Here is a 19060-nt window from a genome sequence, read left to right on the forward strand (position 1 = left end):
GTGAGGGGGAATTCCCCCCCCCCCACCAAGTAAGGGGTATATTTGGGTTCGTGAGGCGGGATTATAAGTGTGACATTGATGTAAGCTTTTGGACATACGCCATTGCTTAGCACATGTATGTCTGTAGAAGAAAACTACAAAAAAACAAAACACAAATGTCAAAAAAAAACAAATTAAGCAAAAAAACAACTGACAACAGCAATTTTTTGCTTAATTTGTGTTTTTTGACATTTGTGTTTTTTTTTTGTAGTTTTCTTCTACAGACATACATGTGCTAAGCAATGGCGTATGTCCAAAAGCTTACATCAAGTCATGCACTCCCATTGCACAAATCTTTCAAAGATAATATTAGTGTGACGCTCGCTGGTGTTTCTACAGCGGTGTTGCCTCTGAAATTAACTGACGTGCAGTCTTCTTGTCGTGCATGATGGGGTAACTATGAAATTTAAGTGGTAACCATAGCATTAAATGGCGGAGAAATGAAGATAAGGGTGCAATGCAAGGCCCTTGTGTTCTTGGATGAATCTTTACCGGACGTTTCATGTCTAAGATTTATTCTGAAAACAGACTTTTTAAACATTTTTCACTCTTCAAACAATTCAGTTTAAAAACGAAGAAACGCCCTCACCGTGTTCTTAAATGCCGTAAAAAAAAAAAAAAAAAAAAACACTCGGATAACTCGAGCAGTTTTTCAAAACGCGTGGTCCCCTTCTGAAGCTCCGCGCACCCGTGTGAAGCGCGCTCGCTGGCAAAATTGCTGCAGTCGCCGCTGAGCGCGCGAGCGCAGTTCACACGGGTGCGGTGGAGCGCATCGCCGCCAGAAAGTGGCCTGTTCGAACATCTGCTGTGAAGGCTGATAACCATTAGAGTAACATCAGATAAGCGGGAATCCTTTTCACAGACGAAAGAACCAAACGCCCGATCGTACATCTTCAGTTTTTTTTGTTCATTGTAAATAAATATGGCGGTGTTGGTACAAGGATACTATTGATCGATTAGGTTAGGTTAACTATATTATAAATACTTTAAAACATTGTGGACGGTTGATTTGGTTAGGATAGCTACATTAAAGATGCGGAAAAAAACATAAACTTCGGGGAACTTCGGGTTTTGGCTCTCTCGTCTGTGAAAAGAAGGCTTCCCCAGATCAGCACATCATCCCCTTCATTTGTTCCGCTTCGCAACGAATCATCTTTTGCCTAAACACTACAGCCAGACGATCAAAAGACAAAATTCTCGTGTGATAAAAAAATTCAGGAGCGAAAACTGGAAATAATTTGTGCGGGGATTGAATTAGGATATAAATTTCCCCCGAAATATTCCATCTGCCGCTTTTTGACACATCACTCTTCTGCGAGATCTATAATTACGGAATTTACATAATAAAGGTGCAACATTTTAAAATTTAGTAATTATTATAAAACAAGCATATACACAAACAACGTATTTACATGAATTGTAAAAAAAACAAACTAATACGTAGAATGGTGGTGTTGTCGAGAAAGGTTTGGTTTTTTTTTTGAAAGAAGGAAAAAAAAAAGTTGGGGGCATTTGGATACTAGTATAGTTACTACTAGCTCGATGTAGGAAAGGTTTTGATGGATATTAAAAACTGAAGAAAACTAGCTTCTACCGCGCAGCTTAGGTTCCCCCCTCCCTTCTTTGCGACAGAGAATTTCCGTCACTCCCCTCTCTGTCGCAAAGAAGGAAGGGGGGGGGGGGGAACCTAAGCTGCGCAGTAGAAGCTAGTTTATCGTAAGTTTTTTAATCTCCATCAAAACCTTTCCTGCAGCGAGCTAGTAGTAAGTCCCTGCTGAAAAAAAAAAAAAAAAAATTTCCGTGAAAAAACCAGTTTTAGCAAATTTTCACTGTCAAAAAAAAAAATTCTTCGTCAAAGACGCGTACCGAAAACTTGCACGGAATGCTGCTGGTGATCGGACGTGCTCGACGAATGTCGGGATGGTCAGCGAAGGGCGCAGTCCCGCGGCTAGCGAGGCCGCCTGCCCTTGGGGTCGTGGGGCAACTCCTCTTCGTCGCGCTCCAGCTTGACCACGGGCCGCGGCGGGGCGGGGGCGGCGCGGGGCCGGCGAGGCACCGCCACCATCAGCAGCCCGCCGCCGCCGCCGCCGCCGCCGCCGCCGCCGCTGCTGCTGCGGTCGCCGACGAGCGGCGGCGGCTGTGGAGGCTTGGGCGGCGCCAGTACCTGCCGGCAGGGCGCGAGCTGTTCCACGCGGCTCCCGGAGACAAGCGTGTCGACACTGAACCCACGCGTATGTTTGAAAGAAAAAAAATATATCGTAGGTACTCAGAAAAGTATCGATACTGAACCCATGTGTAGGTTAAAAAAAAAAAGTATCGAATCGTACTCGTAAAAAGTAGGTATAGAATATAATGAACACAAGTATAGGTTTGAATGGAAAAAAAAGTATCGATACTGACCCACGTGAAGGTTTGAAATAAAAAAAGTTTCGAGGTACTCTGTAAAGTATCGATACTGAACCCACGTGAAGGTTTGAAATAAAAAAACCTATCGTAGGTACTCAGTAAATTATCTATACTAACCCATGTGTATGTTTGAAAGAAAAAAGTATCGATACTGAACCCAACTATAGGTTTGAAAGAAGGAAAAAAAAGTATCAAAACTGAACCCATGTGTATGTTTGAAATAATAAAAGTATCGTAGGTACTCGTAAAAGTATCGATACTGAACCAAAGTGTAGGTTTGAAAGAAAAAATAGTATCGATACTGAACCCAACTATAGGTTTGAAAGAAGGAAAAAAAAAGTATCAAAACTGAACCCATGTGTATGTTTGAAATAAAAAAAGTATCGTAGGTACTCATGAAAGTATCGAAACTGAACCCAAGTGTAGGTTTGAAAGAAAAAAAGTATCGATACTGAACCCAACTATAGGTTTGAAAGAAGGAAAAAAGTATCAATACTGAACCCATGTGTATGTTTGAAATAAAAAAAGTATCGTAGGTACTCATGAAAGTATCGAAACTGAACCCAAGTGTAGGTTTGAAAGAAAAAAAGTATCGATACTGAACCCAACTATAGGTTTGAAAGAAGGAAAAAAGTATCAATACTGAACCCATGTGTATGTTTGAAATAATAAAAGTATCGTAGGTACACGTAAAATACTGAACCCATGTGTAGGTTTGAAAAAAAAGTACCGTAAGTAGGTACTCATAAAAGTATCGGTATTGAACCCATGTGTATGCTTGAAAGAAAATAAGTATCGTGGGTACTCATAAAGTATCGACACTGAACCCATGTGTACTGTATGTTTGAAAGAAAACGTTATCTCAGGTACTCAGAAAAGTATCGATAATGTACCCAAGTATAGGTTTAATGAAAAAAAAAGTATCGATACTGAACTCACGTGAAGGTTTGAAATAAAAAAAATTATCGTAAGTACTCATAAAAGTATAGAATAAAAAGTACTTTACTCATTAGTAGTTTTAAAAGAAAAAGGTATCACAGGTACTCATAAAAAATATTGAATTTAAGTATCTATTACGTACCCACGTGTAGGTTTTAAAGAAAAAAGTATCGTAGGTATTCGTAAAAAGTATCGAATGAGTGTATCGATACTGTATTCAGTAGTAGATTCGAAAGAAGAAATTATCGTATTCATAAAATTATCCAATGAAAATTATCCATACCGTACTTACGAGTAGTTTCGAAAGTAATATAATCGTACTCATTAATGTATCGAATTCAAAGTGATAATGTTGACATGAGTTATTTCGAAAGTAAAATTATATCACTCATAAAAGTATTCAATAAAAAGTATCGATACTTGACGCATGAGTAGTTTCGAAAGTAAAACTTTCGTACTCAAAAGTATCGATACTGTATTCATAAGTTGCGTCGAAAAAAATATATCGCATTCATGAACGTATCGAATAAAAAGTGCTGATACATAAAGGTAACGATACTTATCCTTAGATACTTAGCGTTGAATTTTTCAACATTAAATAATAAAAACATTAAAAGTTTCAGATTTTTCTTTAAATTGTAAATCCAACAAATAGTTCTAAAGAACTACGTTAAATCAAGCAAACAAACAAAAAAAACGAGATAGTTGAATGAAACGAATACATGCAAATGAATAATTATCGTAAACGTTTTCGCACACTCACTGGCTCACTTGCTCGCACAAACATTATTTAAAAAAAAATGAATAAAAGAAGGTAAAAGAACTCTGTTGGTACTAACCCATATAGCCAGATTTTCGATAAAACTAACTCATTTTACTAAAAATATATATATAAATTATTATATCTCGGATTATTCGATTTGATACGTGTCAAAAAAAAATTTGGTTGTCTGTAAAGTCGGTTTACAGACGATAATTTAACGTGACAACGTCATAACAAAACATTGATCAATTGATTGCATACTTTTATAAATAAAATTGAATATTTTTTTTAATTATCACTATTTTGTATGGATACAAAGAAGGAGTGAAATGAAATCTACAATTTAATTGATAAATTTACTTTTTATTTGCACTCATTAATTCAAATTTGTTTATTACTTTACCGAAGAGATTATTTTAACTATAACTTCTATACATGTTTGCTATTTAACTTCTTACAATCTGTGTTATTCTGTTAAGGATAGGACGATGATAGGAAAAGTAAAATTAGGAAACGAATGGGAGTGTTTCAAGTTTAACGTGCCTCGAAAAAGTAAAATCGATGGTAGTTCCAATCAAGTGGAAGAGAGATAGATGCGGCGCAAGCGTACAATGAGCGTAAAAGGAACACAGCGTAACGGGACAATGTGCGTAACGGGACAATTTTTCGTGCGTGCAGCCGGCGTTCATCGATTCATTGGACGTTGTCACGACAAAAAAAAACAAATTGAGTGATCGTAACGATTAAAAGCGTGGAAAGTAAACGACTCGATACTTAAAAAAAGTATATATGATTTGCAACTATCTCTACCTGCTGGGGGAGATGGTGCTGATGGTGCTGATGGTGCTGATGGTGGTGATTGTGGTACCTCAGCGGGTGGCGACAGCGCGCCGCTATCGGCCTGGGGATCGTCAGCTCGAGGACTGTCTCCCTCTTCACCTGCACCTTGGCGGCGGCGAGGTGGTTGTTGTTGTGGTTGTTGTTGGTGTTGTTGTTGTTGTTGTTGTTGATCACGTGGTTCTGGTGCTTCTTCTGCCACTCGAGCACGTTCGTCAGCAGCCTGATGTACCTGCGGGGGGCACACCACTCTTTTAAGGTCCCCGCCCACACGGTGCGCAGAGCTTCAAGAACAAACCACTTTTGATATCCCACTAGACCCAAAGGCACTGGACCCAAACGCACTAGAGCGAAAGGCACTAGACCCAAAGTCACTAGTCCCAAATGCACTAGACCCAAAAGCACTAGACCCAAATGCACTAGACGCAAAGGCACTAGACCCAAATGCACTAGACCCAAAGGCACTGGACACAAAGGCACTAGACCCAAATGCACTAGACCCAAAGGCACTAGACCCAAAGGTACTAGACCCAAAGGCACTAGATTCAAATGCACTAGACCCAAAGGCACTGGGGCCCAAAGGCACTGTGGCCCAAAGGCACTGGACCCAAATGCACTAGACTGAAAGGCACTAGACCCGAAGGCACTGGACCCAAATGCACTAGACTGAAAGGCACTAGACCCAAAGGCGCTAGATATAAAAGCACTGAAAGGCACTAAACCGAGAGTAGTTCCTCCGGAAAGTAAGTGAAATGACTTGCGACCTAGTGCCTTCTGCCCGAGACCACCTGGTTGAGGGGCGGGGTTGCTCTCGCCTGATGGCCATGCGCAGGATCTCGTTCTTGGACAGCTTCTTGTCGGGCGGGTGCGTGGGCACCAGGCGCCGCAGCTCGGCGAACGCCCCGGACACGTTCTGCTGCCGCCAGCGCTCCCGGCTGTTGGTGAAGATCTTGCGCACGATGACGCGCGGCGAGGGCTGGTGGTGCTGGTGGTGAGGGTGGTGCGGGGGGAACCCTGCACAGAGGAGGGGCGCAGACACGCCCGCACTCACCCCGCATGTTCCCTTCGGGTCCTGACAGGACTACTTCAAACACACCAAAGGTTAAACAAAATATTTGTAAAAACCCGTTAACTCATATGGCTAATTCAATTTTTAAGTTTGAGTATGTTTCCTTAACGGCTAAACAAAGCTAATTTCGCAACCCTACATAAAGGGAGAACATCGATGCTTCCTCCGTTCTTTGAACGATTCCCGCATTGGGGAATGAATAGGACCGTGCATATTTCGCGAAAAGATTCCGAGACTATGTAGTTACAAGTTAAAACGCTGTAGCATCGTCTGTGTTTCGTGATTGGGTGAGTTTCTTTCAGGCACACCTCGATTGTTACGACACCAATCACAGTAATTCAGCGCGGAAGCGAACGCGTCCTGAGTGGCTCGGTCAAACAAGGCAACGACTTCTCTCGCAGAAGGCCGCCAATCAAAAAAAGAAAAAAAAAAATCTGACGCGGGTATACCTTGTTGCAGTATGACAGGCGTTCAAATTTATTCGCGAAAAATGCCTGCCCCTAGGAATGAACCATAGAGAAGAGTCAACACAGGAGATTTCGTACCAGTAGTCAGGAGGAACGGGAAGTTCCCAGTATGTGTGAGCTGCTTCAGAAATGTAATCAGCAACTTGCTGCTAAAACTTTGTTACACGCACGTACCTGGTACCTACACAGAAAAATTTTTTCTGTATTTTTTTTTTTTACAAAAGATTCCTTTGGAAACCATCTGTCAAGAAATAGTTTGTAATACTGCAAGAAATATACTGTATTGTAACTATATTTTTGCACGTATGTAATACGTTTTTAGAGATAATAGTGAGTATTTCTTACGAAAATTAGAGCATATTTTTTATATATAGGTATATATGTTTCCTTCAATCACAATTAAAAATAAAAAACATAGGAAAGATATTCAAATATTTAACTTAACTTTATTTTATTTGTTTGTGCTTTTTAATGTGCGCAGTTAATACTGGAAAGCTACTCAGGGAACAGTTTACAAATAATAATTTAACTATTGGACGTACTGGAACAACACAGAGGTTAAATGCCCGGGTAAGATTCCGAGCCCAGTATTACTGCAAACACTATTTTGTAGTGATACAGTTATTTTTATGTGAATGTACAAATGTACAAATATCCGTATACTAGAAAATTAATAATTCTAGTGTTTTCAAGGGCTCACCACGTGTGGTCTACCATCAGACACACAGCCAAGTATGGCCCTATCCAATCACGGGCAACTGAAGCTACCATCGCACTGCGACTGCAAAGACGCCCTTTCCAGTCACCCCGATGCACCTGTTCTGAGCTGATGTTTGACGAAGTTTCTGTGCAGCGGGGTTAAAGAAACTGGCGCAGCGTCACGAAAAGTTCTTGGAATCGAATGGCGGTTATGTGGAAACGTAAAGTAGGTCTGTTGTAAACTAAAACTGTTAATAAAAAAGAACGTTTTCTCACGCGTTTATTGTTTTTAACGATCAAACGGAGCTTACTTCAACAAAATTCCTCGTTTTACTAACATAGCTATTATCAGGCAAACAAAACGAATGAGAATTAATTCAACTTATTTTGGTAGCCACATATTTGGTAGCGTGGCATAACATAAATTTTGCATCTCAAACTCATTTATGTAGAACATGCTTTGTTTTATTACAAAATAGATTTAATCTTTTACTAATCAATTATTCGTCAACATTATAAAGCAATAACTTTGGATTTGAACCTCTAAACCGAGATTTTTTTTTTGGTAGTAGTTATAGGCTCACCCAAAAGATAGCGTCACATGTAGCGCAAAAACATGATGTCGGTTTCCACTGCAAAAGTTGCACTTCTGTATCGCCATCCTTGTTCTATTATTGAATTTAAACCAATATTTTTGTAGCAGTAAAGCTTTGTTGACCCCAAAAATCTGCAGTTTGTTAGGTCTCACGAATCAGTTTTGTCACTCACCAAATTTCGTTTAGATATTTGCTGTGAAATTTTTTTTTTCTTTTCCGTCCTAACAAAATTTGGTGAGTAACAAAAATTGATTTGCTACACTTAGCAAACCATTCTGTTGGGCCGACAACAGCTTTAATGCTACAAAAACATTTGTTTAATTCAAACAAACCCTTTTTCTCTGTGCGGCAGCCAGGGCCGGCGCGTCCATACAGGCGAACTAGGCAACCGCCCAGGGCGCCAAGTAGCTGGGGGCGGCGCAGCACGACACATAACAGCTCATATAATATGTTTAAAGATTATTGAAACTAGATGAAAATGGATTTTTGTAACAGTTTGGAATGTTTATATTGACATAAGTAATTATTTAAAGTCCACGGTGACCTTTTTATGATTTGTAATAAGTAAAAAAAGTAAAAAAAAAAAACACAAGCCTGCTTACATTTTTTGATTGTTGACAAAATATTAGGCTAACGTGATGTATTTTGAGGCAAGGAAAATTTTTTTTGGGGTGTCCGGCCCGGGGGGGGGGGGGGTGGGGGTGGGGGGCATTAAGGTTTTTCACTTAGGGCACCAATTTACCTTGCACCGGCCCTGGCGGCCGGACCAGTGTACTGTCTCGAAAAAAATATATTTATTTCGCCGTTTCTCTCGCTGCGGGGGGTGTTTTGTCCCCGCTCCTGACACGTCGACAACAAGTGACCCTTGGGGACAGCCCACCTGAGAGGTCGGCGGTCGCCGGCGAAGACCCGGAGGTGGACGAGCCGCCGCCGGCGGAGAACGAAGCGTCGTCTGCCCCGGCCCTCGGCCTCTCGTCGTCCACCTCTTCATCGTCCTCTTCATCATCCTCTTCATCCTCCTCTTCTTCCTCTTCGTCGTCCGTGTCGGGCAGCGAGAAGTCGTCCGACGCGAGGTCGTTGTCCAGCTCCTCGGACAGCGAGTCGCGGTCCCGACGGCGGCGGCTCCGGCGGCTGCTGCGGGGTCGTCGGGGGCGGCGCTGCCCCCCACCCGCCGCCCCCGAGGTCCCGCGCCTCGGCGGCGACGAGGCGGCGCTGCTGGAGTCGGTGGTTGCGCCGCCGTCGCCCGACCACTCCATCTCGAACATGGACGGCGAGAAGGTGATGAGCGGCTGCGACAGAGCGAGCAGGGGCGGGCAACTGAACACGGCCGCTAAGAATGCTTTTTCACGGTTGAGAAACAACAACATCGACAATTAAGCTTTAAGCAGGAACGTCGGAACGTTTTCATGAGTTGAGTGGGGGGGGGGGGGGGGGGGCGTAAAGATGTATCACACTTACCTCAGTCCTAGAGCGGGGGGTCCGGGGGGCCCTCCCCCCGGAAAAAATTTGGAATTTTATAGATGCAAAATTGTGCTATTTAATGAGTTTCCGAACCAAAATATTAAATATAGGTACCATTCCAAGAATTTGATGACGTAGTGTGTATTAAATACTAACTCTGACAGTAGATGTAGTACAATTTAAATAAAATACCATCTAGGAATTTGCTATCATTTTACAGTAGCTATATTGACAATCATAAACTTGATTTTCTAATCAATGTGATCACCAATGCAACGTTTGTAACTACTGGTCGAGAAAAATACTACTAGGACCAAACATAAAAGGAGGGGGGCGAAATGCTTCTCTCGCCCCCCCCCCCCCCCCCATGCATAACAGCACGGGGGCGACTCGTCCCTGCTGCCCCCCCCCCCCCTTGTTCTGACGTCCCTGGCGTTAAGTATAAAGGAAACAATAAGGGCGTTTTCTGTAAAGTCGGTTTACGGACGATAATTTTACGTGATAACGTCATAACAAAACATTGATGAAAAATTGCATACTTTTTTAATTTTCAAATTATTATTTACAGTTTTTGCAAACATTTAATTTTAAATAATTTGTTTAAATATAATCACGAACAATTAGTTAAAAAAAAAACTGCGTTAACCTGTTTGATATTATAGAAGATTTTCTCGCACGGTGGTTGGCCGGTTCTTGCACGCTCGGCTCAGGCGGAACGTGACAATGAGTCATGATTTTTCGTGCGTGCAGCCGGCGTTCATCGATTTATAAGATGTTATCACGTCAAAAAATAGAAAATTACTTAAAGATAATGACCTAAATATAAAGAAAGTAATTTTACAGGCATACTTGTTCAGAATTACTGGAATGGTGTATTAACGGAGTGGTGCATTGAGTACATTTGCAAACTATTATAATTTGAAATTTTTTTTGACAGTGTGGAATTATCTTAGTAGCACGTGTACAAGTGTAGGCATGTGCTCGTGTGTATTTTTTTTTTTTGCAATTGAAACTGAAGTTATGAAACAAAAGATGAAGATAGTGTTTCGGTGGTTCCTTATTGGAAAGTAAGATAATCTGAAACACGTATGTCGAATATTCCCAGCGACGGACGACCAAAAAAAAAATTAATCTAGCCAACATTTTCTTTCGATAAATTAACGTCTTTTACGTTGTCAGGATGCCGATAAATACCGCACACTTCGCTGATTTCCAAAAAAAAAATGAGGAGTTTGTAGTTATGGCATTGAGTTGCGACTTTTTATCTTCCCTGCTTTGTGGGCTCAAGTTCACTGGTTTCTGCGCGAAACGTATCAGCAGTTTTCTGTGAACTATTCATTATTAAAAAAAAAATTCCAGAGTAAGATGGAGTTCGGGTCTGTGCCGTAGATTTTTCGTAAAAACGTTGGGATTAAATCATAACAAGTGTTTCTCATTAATATGTATTTTAATTATCTATCTCTTAAATACAACGGTTACACAAGAGTAAGTATAATGGTTACAAAATAGATAAATCAACAGTTTATCGCATTCGTTCGGCACTGGACTTTTTAGGTTTTTTGGATTACTTTTGACTTGATTCCGAGCATATTTACGAGTCATATGAGACGATGTGTTTAGTTATTTTGTAATTTTAAATTTAATAACAATTTTCATTTATATTCCTGCGAATATTTTTATGTACTCACTGTGGGTTCGCAAGCTATTCACAATGACACCTGAATCAATGTCCAGCCAAACGCGTTTCCAAGCTACACCATTTTACAACATTACAGAAAGCTAATTCATAACGATTCATAACATAATTCATAACACTGGTACGATGTCTTCACAGTCAGAACAAATGCTGCGTGACAAACACTGTCACTGTCCCCCGTTGTGACAATAGACAGTGACAAGTCCCCACGTCTTACCAGGAACATTCTTATTTATCCGCGGAGGCTCCAACATTGTAAAAGAAATTCATTAAAAACTAATTTCCACTCAACTCCGCACATATCTGGACTGCCACCTCTATTTCAAGATAGTAAGCCTTAAACAACAGCAGCAGCAAATTCAAGAAGGACCTAGCAATAGTGATAGCTGAACTGACACAAAAAAAAATGTTATAGTATAATTTATTAGTGCTTTTACGTTTTGTTCGCTTTGGCATACAACAGAAAATACCGCTGAACATGGATATTCAAGTTCTCAACTTGCCGGTATAAATAGACATAACATTTAAAATTACATATAAATGTTAAAAAAAAAAAACTCTTTTTTTTTACATTTACTAAATATATGTATACATTTTTATTTAAAGTTGTTATAAATATATATATATATATATGTATTCACAATAGATATATATGACGTCTTTTTCTTACTATTCCTTTAAAAAGTTCCAATTAAAAATCAAGTCTCGTGAGGTCAGCCTAAACACAAACAAATTCAAACGCAACTGAAAAATTGTAACTTTCAAATAACAACCACAGTTTGTTCTACGAAAGTTTGCGGCTCGGACTTCACGTTTCCGAATGTACTGACAGACCGGCGATCGTTAAAAAAACGTGCACCACGTTATATTATTATTTCTTGAAATCGCAGTCACTAAAGTTCTGCCATCTGGTTACTTACATGGCAAATCACTGACCGGCGCGCCGGTGATGCGTAAGGGCGTAAAATTGCGACAACGTAATTTTACTACTGCAGGTTCCAAGCCCCCAGTTGTCTGGCCACTACACAGACGTTCCTCGTAGCAGTAAAAACACCTGGCTTTCTGTGTATCGGGAACTTGATGCTACCGACCTACCGTGCACACCCTAGTACCATCTTTATGGTCCCGTGCACACCCTAGTACCCTCTTTATGGTCCCGTGCACACCCTAGTACCCTCTTTATGGTCCCGTGCACACCCTAGTACCCACTTAATAGTCCCGTGCACACCCTAATACCCTCTTTATGGTCCCGTGCACACCCTAGTACACTCTTTGTGAGGTGTTGGTGTGCATGTCACAACTGTAATAAATAAATACACTTTACGAACTGCAGCCCGCTGACAAATTCAGTGAAAAATTGCACACCACCTGCAATTGCCGCGCGGTACAATTTGTGGAAAAATTAATTACGTCTTTTAAAATTTTCATGGCGACACTTTTCAGTAAGCACTATGACTTGATGCAGGCTTTTGGACATACGCCATTGCTATGCTCATGTATGTCTATAGTAGAAAACTACAAAGAACACAAATGTCAAAAACACAAATTAAGCAAAAAATTGCTGTTGTCGGGATATAAACACCACACAATACTCCACAACAGGAATATGGTCAACAAACAAAGAAAAACAAAAAAAAAAATGGAATAAAAAAACGAAAAAAAAACCACAAATGATGACAGCACAAAAATACCGAACCCAAAAAATTCAGCACAACAGTTAAAACGAGACAAAAACACAGCAAAACGAAAAGACGAAATAAAGACAATAGTTTTTCAAAAACAGAAGAGAACGAAAAATAAACTCACAAATGATGACAGCACAAAAAAATATTGAACCCAAAAAAATTCAGCACAACAGTCAAAACGAGACAAAAACACGACAAAACGAAAAGACGAAACAAACACAACAGTTTTCTAAAACAGAAACAAGCGACGTTTCGGGAACTTCTATCTGCTCCCGTCCTCAGGCAGAGACACACATGGTACGAAAACACAGGTGTGGCACCTGGCAGTTCCCGAAACGTCGCTTGTTTCTGTTTTAGAAAACTGTTGTGTTTGTTTCGTCTTTTCGTTTTGTCGTGTTTTTGTCTCGTTTTGACTGTTGTGCTGAATATTTTTGGGTTCAATATTTTTTTGTGCTGTCATCATTTGTGAGTTTTTATTTCGTTCTCTTCTGTTTTTGGAAAACTATTGTGTTTGTTTCGTCTTTTCGTTTTGCTGTGTTTTTGTCTCGTTTCAACTGTTGTGCTGAATTTTTTGGGTTCGGTATTTTTGTGCGGTCATAATTTGTGGTTTTATTTTTCGTTTTGTTAGTCCATTTTTCTTTGTTTTTTCTTTGTTTGTTTACCATATTCCTGTTGTAGAGTATTGTGTGGTGTTTATATCCCGACAACAGCAATTTTTTGCTTAATTTGTGTTTTTGACGTTTGTGTTTTTTGTAGTTTTCTTCTACAGACATACATGAGCATAGCAATGGCGTATGTCCAAAACCCTACATCAAGTCAAGCACTCTCATTGCACAAATCTTTCAAAGATAATAGTAAGCACCATCCTTACGTTAAACACCCGGTTTTAAAAGGACAGTACACCCGGACTTACACACGTCTATTCGTCGATATTTTGCATGACTTTTTTTTTACACGAGCTCTTGATTCGCGACCGACCGAGCCAAGAGTGACTTCCCACCACCTGTCCGCGGCTTGTCCGCCGTAGCGCGCTACTGTCGTGCGCCAGTCTTTCACTTTCTCACTCTTCTTTAGGCATGCCCAATTATGTATATATAAATGCTGCCCATGCAAAATTAAATACAAAATAATACTTTAAACTAAAACCATTAAATTAACACGTGGCAAATACATAACATAAATTATTATAAAACTTGACTTAAAAATTAACCTGAACATTATTGTTTTATTTGCGTGATCAACGCCACTGGCCTTAACACGTTCATACATGATCTGTTCGTTGTGGGCTGAACCATTGTTGACTCATTATTAGTCTTGTAGTTATTAGCGATTCAAAACTGACGGTATTTTGTTCATAAATCTTTGGTCGGATTATGCGAGGGTCACGTGGGCCAATCAGCGATCAGTGTCCGTCGGACACAGTTCGTGACTTTGCAGTGGTAACGATGCAAGGACGGCCGACTCATCGGTCCTGGAAGTAAAAAACATTCTGATCCAAACTTCCTTACTCCCGGCATGTACGTCATATCGTCTGCACTGAAGGCAGTGAACAAGTTCAGTGACAGCTATTTTCTAATGACTTGTTTAATACTTTCATTTCACGTTTCAGTAGCTGTACCTTCTTTTATTATTATTATTATTTTGGAATTTCAATAGCCGAGTCCTAGCACGCTAAGACCATATTGTTTTCGGCTGGAAAATGAACTCGGTAGTTTTACAGTATTGTGTGCAGCCCCATTTAACTGGCCTTATCAGAGTTTGTGCATGAACTCTCAAACTGAAGGTCACCTGGGGTTTTACGTAACTACACAAATGTAGGGCCTATTACGAAATTTTACGTAAACGTTTTACGTGAACAAAAAATACGGAATGTCTTATTAAACTTTGATGTGAAAATTACCGTAGCAGTATGCTGGAGTCAAACCGTGGTATTTTATTAATGTAATGCTGTGTATAGTAAGTTCCATAAATTAATTTCTTATATAGGTCTATAATATACTCTTTTTAATTATCTAGCTACGGAAATTTAAAGAACTTAACCATTTCTAAGTGCCCATTTATTTTGTTTGTATAGTTTTGTAAAGTAGTAAATAATTATAGTTAAATTTCCTCATTTGCGTTTAAGACATGCGTGTCACGGTATCCCTTTTGAGGTATCCTCGATTTTTGTGGTGCATTAATCAATTGTTTTCCTAGTTAATTTGGTAACTGTCTTGGCGCTAGCTATGTTAATATTTTCGCACCTCGTTTTTAACTTGCGGGTCTTGTACGCAAATGGTTGCTAAGAAGCTTTTAAGACGTACGCCCGGGAAGAAACCAAGTCAGGACATGGCCTATTGTTAACAGCATTTGTAGTACTTCTTTATTTAGCTGAAATATATAATTGTTTTGAGAACTCTTTTAAATATTTACGTCCTATATCCACTCCTTTTTTTTTTTTTTGCAGCCCTTTAGTGTTTTATCAATTTTAGGCGGTGCCTTGTTTAGAATTGCTGATAGTTTGTTAATTTCGTTCGACTTAAAATTATTTATGAAACTATTAATATGCAAAGTGAATCCTGGCCGGGTTTCACGTTTGAAATGTTTGTCAGGAGCTGGGCTGAAGGAAGGCAACCAAAATATTCACTGACCAAAACCAGCATTATTTTCGAATAAAAACAAGCCCAATGCAAACATTTTCACTACATTCTAACACTGGCATAAATCACAAGGTACTTCTGGATTTTTCAATGTTTTTGATTAATATGTTTATATCATAATAAAAACAGCCTGGAGAATATGCACTAATGGAGTTTGTGCCGTCTTGGACCAGAGGCACCATCACAGACGAAAATCAGCGTTTGAATGTTATCGATTAGCGATAAAAAAAATCTGCATTTTTGATGTATTGGGTTATCATAATACCGAAACTTTTACCCTTGTTTTACATATTAATTTTTTTTTGGTTATATTTAATATTGACTTATTATTAGGTACGTTTAAGCTTTTACAATTAAGTATCCTTCACTAAGTTTAGCTCTTACTAGCAAAAAAAAAATTAACTAAGTAATTTTATTTTTTTTATTTTTCTTTTTATTTTATTTTACTTAAAAAATCATCTATTTAATTTATATATCATCGAAACAAGCACAGAAATATAGCATAAACCGTCTAGACAAATACACTCTACTCAGAATTCATCGTTTTGGGAACCTGAAAATATGGTTATAGTTTCCTAAATTATTTTTCTTCTGTAATTTGGTATTTATTTCTGCGACTTAAATAGAATCAACAATGATACTTTATTTATAGTTTATATGTAATGTTCTGTCGATTCAGTAAGTGATTACTTAATATTTTTAAGATCTTTAGAGATTTTTTTTTTCAATTGTAGAATGAATGGGTAGCCTAAAATATTGAAGTATAAAATTTTGAATAGATATGTAGCCCTTGTTGTGGAACTCTTTTTTTTAGTATATAATTAATAAATTAACATAAATTTGGTTTCCCAACACCCTGAGAAACACAGTTTTCCATAATTTTTGGGATAACGATTTTTTTAAATAATGTCCTCAAAGTAAAGATATTTATGACAAAAGCCACTTTCCAACAGTTGATTAAGAATTTTGTGTAACTGATTACGTACCAATATGTCATGCTAGCGTTGAAATATAATATACCCTTCAAGTTTCCAAAATAAGAAATAAAAATGTTTTGATATCTTGTTAGTTTGATAAATCAATTACAAACCTTTCACCTTACTGTCATTAAAACTGTATTTAAAATCAATATCTAAAACACGAAAATATCGAAACAAAATATTTTACAATAGGTATTACTTCCGGAGGTGCCTCCCATTTCAGGTCAAGATTTTCTATTTACAGTAATTACAGATAAACTTGTAGACTTTTTCAATTGTTTAACTTTCACGAAATGAAAAATATATGCAGCGCATACTTTTTGCATAATTAGCTGCCAAAATTACATTTTTAATGTTTTTGGGTTGTAAAAAAAGGAGAATTTAATTTATTGCAGTACTGAAACTTTTTAGGTTTAACTGCAATGCCACTGGCTACTTCAAGAAATGGTTTGAATTTATTTCAGAAAATTTGATTAATTTTACCTGGCATTTCAAAATTCTCAAATTTGTTACGTTTTTGACAGCCAAGAAACATGAAATAAGTTTTGTGGTAGAAATGCAAACCACATCATGAAGTAGTCAGTGGCATTTCAGTTAAACCTAAAAATGTTCAGTTCTGCAATAAATTAAATTCTCCTTATTTGTACAACCCAAAAACGTTAAAAATGTAACTTTGGCAGCTAATTATGCAAAAAGTATGCGCTGTATATATTTTTAATTTCGTGAAAGTTGAACAATTGAAAAAGTCTAAAAGTTAATCAGTGATTAATACAAATATAAAATCATAACCTGAAATGGGAGGCACTCCCTTAAACAATAACTCTCATTACGCTTTCACAATCAGTTTCCTACCGAGTCATAGGTTGTCATGCAATCAATTCCAAATCAAGATCGAAGCCATACATTGAAAACTATTTGTATAAATGGCATCACCTGCGTCACAAATTCAAGCTTTTCCTTTCACAACGCCATCTCGTAAACCACAAACACCATAACAGATTTTTTTTGTTTTGGTTTTAAAACCATTATGGCTAATTCGTGATTCTGTATATTTTGTAATTTTCGTGTTAACGGAACGTATAGCTACGGAAAACAACGAATTTAAGAAATACATAATTATTTTCGCGTAAGATTAATCTATTCTCGTGTCCATACAATATATTCTGCCAATCCGAACGCGGGCTGAAAATTGAAACTAGGTATGTAAGAAGAGTCACTTGTCACAAAATAACGCGGTCCGGGTCACCTTCTTGTAGCATCAAAGTAAATATTTAAAAAAATTATATCTATGCTTGTCGCGTAAAAAGGGGTTAAGTCCAAAATCATAGTTTTGAGAAAATCGCGATTGAAAAATTGTCAGGTTTCTGATGTCAGTTTTTTTTAGCTTTATTAACTGCTTTAGAACTTTGGAAACTCATTTATTGTTTTTTAAATTATGTCTCTAATCTCCCTTATCAATTTCGCAAAATTGCCTGTGACAATAACTAGAGACCGGAAAAAATTCGCGAATTCATTTCGCGATAGGCTAAAATACAAATAGTTATACCTCAGTGCTGCCTCTGCTATTGGTTCACAACCCACCTGGATGACTTTTGGCCAATGAGAAACACCCAACCATAGCTTCATCGAATCACAGGCTTTTTACGTTGTAACGTCTCAAAACACAGCAGCCAATGAGCGGGTGACATTCGACCGAGTGTATGTAGAACTATGGAGTTCATCCTACAGGTCATTGAACACGCGAATTTTTCCCGGTCTCTAAATAACTCGTCTTTAACAATTTTTGACTTAACCCCCTTTACGCAACAAGCACAGATATATATATATTAATAAAATTACTCCTCACCATGTCGTCTGTCCTCGTAGGCCGTCTCTAGAGCTGCTGGTCCATTGACGACTGTCTTCTCCAGTGCAGAGGGGATGACGGGCTCCGGAGACCTTCTGCTCTGGTCAGGGGCGCTGACGTACAGCCTCCGTGGTCCAGGGGTGGGTGGAAGAGGGGGGAGAGGGGTAGCTGTGGAGGCTGTCGGAGTGGGGGGGGTGTTGAGAGGGGAGGGGTCGTGTGTGCCCCAGCGCGCCTGACGCCCGAAAGCGCACCGCCCACGCGACTATCAGAAAGAGGGAGAAGTCCCTTTCGGCCAATCGCAGGCCTCGTGGGGGGCGTAGACAAAACCCGGGCCAACAGCTTTCATCTTTTTTCTTTTTTTTTTAATTTTTTATTTTATTTTCGCCCCGCACCCAACCCAATACTGAGTTTCGTGCAGCTCTTACGGAGAAAATTATTCGCGCTATTAATAGCGCCGTGCAGAATGCCGCAAATGCTATCAGCATCAAGAGGAACCTATGATGGCTTCCTGCTGGTTGTTGTTTCCTACACACAAAGGCCTCGCCTTCGGATAGCTGCGCGCTGGAGCTACGCGATATTGTCGATGGGACGTGAAGAAATAACGGCTGTTATCAGGCAGGCTTTGGGGCATCCTCATTTAAAAAAAAAAAATACTCACGCATACATTCCATGTAACTCCCCGAGTCCTTTATTGACACAGAAAATATTGTTTCGCTGACTTATTTCACTCCGGGCTGGACTCACCTTGTCTGCAGGCTATAAATGATGAATGAAGCCTTTTCAGAGTGCTCATTGGTCGATGACGAGGTCTCCTCCTTGTTCGTGATTGGCTCTCAGGGTCAGTGTCAAAAGCACCTGTAGTCCAATCATCATCGAGAAGCAGATATACACCCACTTCAATTTCCAATGGATCTGCGAAATAATCGATTCTCAACCTA

The 19060-nt window shown here is 39.2% G+C and overlaps 1 protein-coding gene across 1 annotated transcript; it reads right to left on the reverse strand.

Moving 5' to 3' along the window:
- On the reverse strand, positions 1 to 18516 carry LOC134539964 (T-cell acute lymphocytic leukemia protein 1-like). Its single transcript, XM_063382357.1, has 5 exons — positions 18123 to 18516; positions 8696 to 9104; positions 5800 to 5998; positions 4958 to 5216; positions 1 to 2203 (listed from the first exon to the last, which is right to left on the reverse strand). The coding sequence occupies exons 1-5, from the start codon at positions 18123 to 18125 to the stop codon at positions 1988 to 1990; spliced, it is 1086 nt and encodes a 361-aa protein (XP_063238427.1). The 5' UTR covers positions 18126 to 18516; the 3' UTR covers positions 1 to 1987.
- Positions 18517 to 19060: the final 544 nt, after the last annotated feature.

The sequence above is a fragment of the Bacillus rossius genome, chromosome 16 (genome assembly GCF_032445375.1).
Source record: "Bacillus rossius redtenbacheri isolate Brsri chromosome 16, Brsri_v3, whole genome shotgun sequence".
In the NCBI taxonomy this organism is placed as follows: Eukaryota; Metazoa; Arthropoda; class Insecta; order Phasmatodea; family Bacillidae; genus Bacillus; species Bacillus rossius.

Bases quoted from the DNA above. Each gene is read 5' to 3' on its own strand.
- LOC134539964 (XM_063382357.1), bottom strand. The intron at 5,999-8,695 runs GTGGGCTGTCCC...TCCTCTGTGCAG, and splicing joins GGCGACCGCCGACCTCTCAG to GGTTCCCCCCGCACCACCCT. The intron at 2,204-4,957 runs GTAGAGATAGTT...CCCTGCCGGCAG, and splicing joins AGCACCATCTCCCCCAGCAG to GTACTGGCGCCGCCCAAGCC.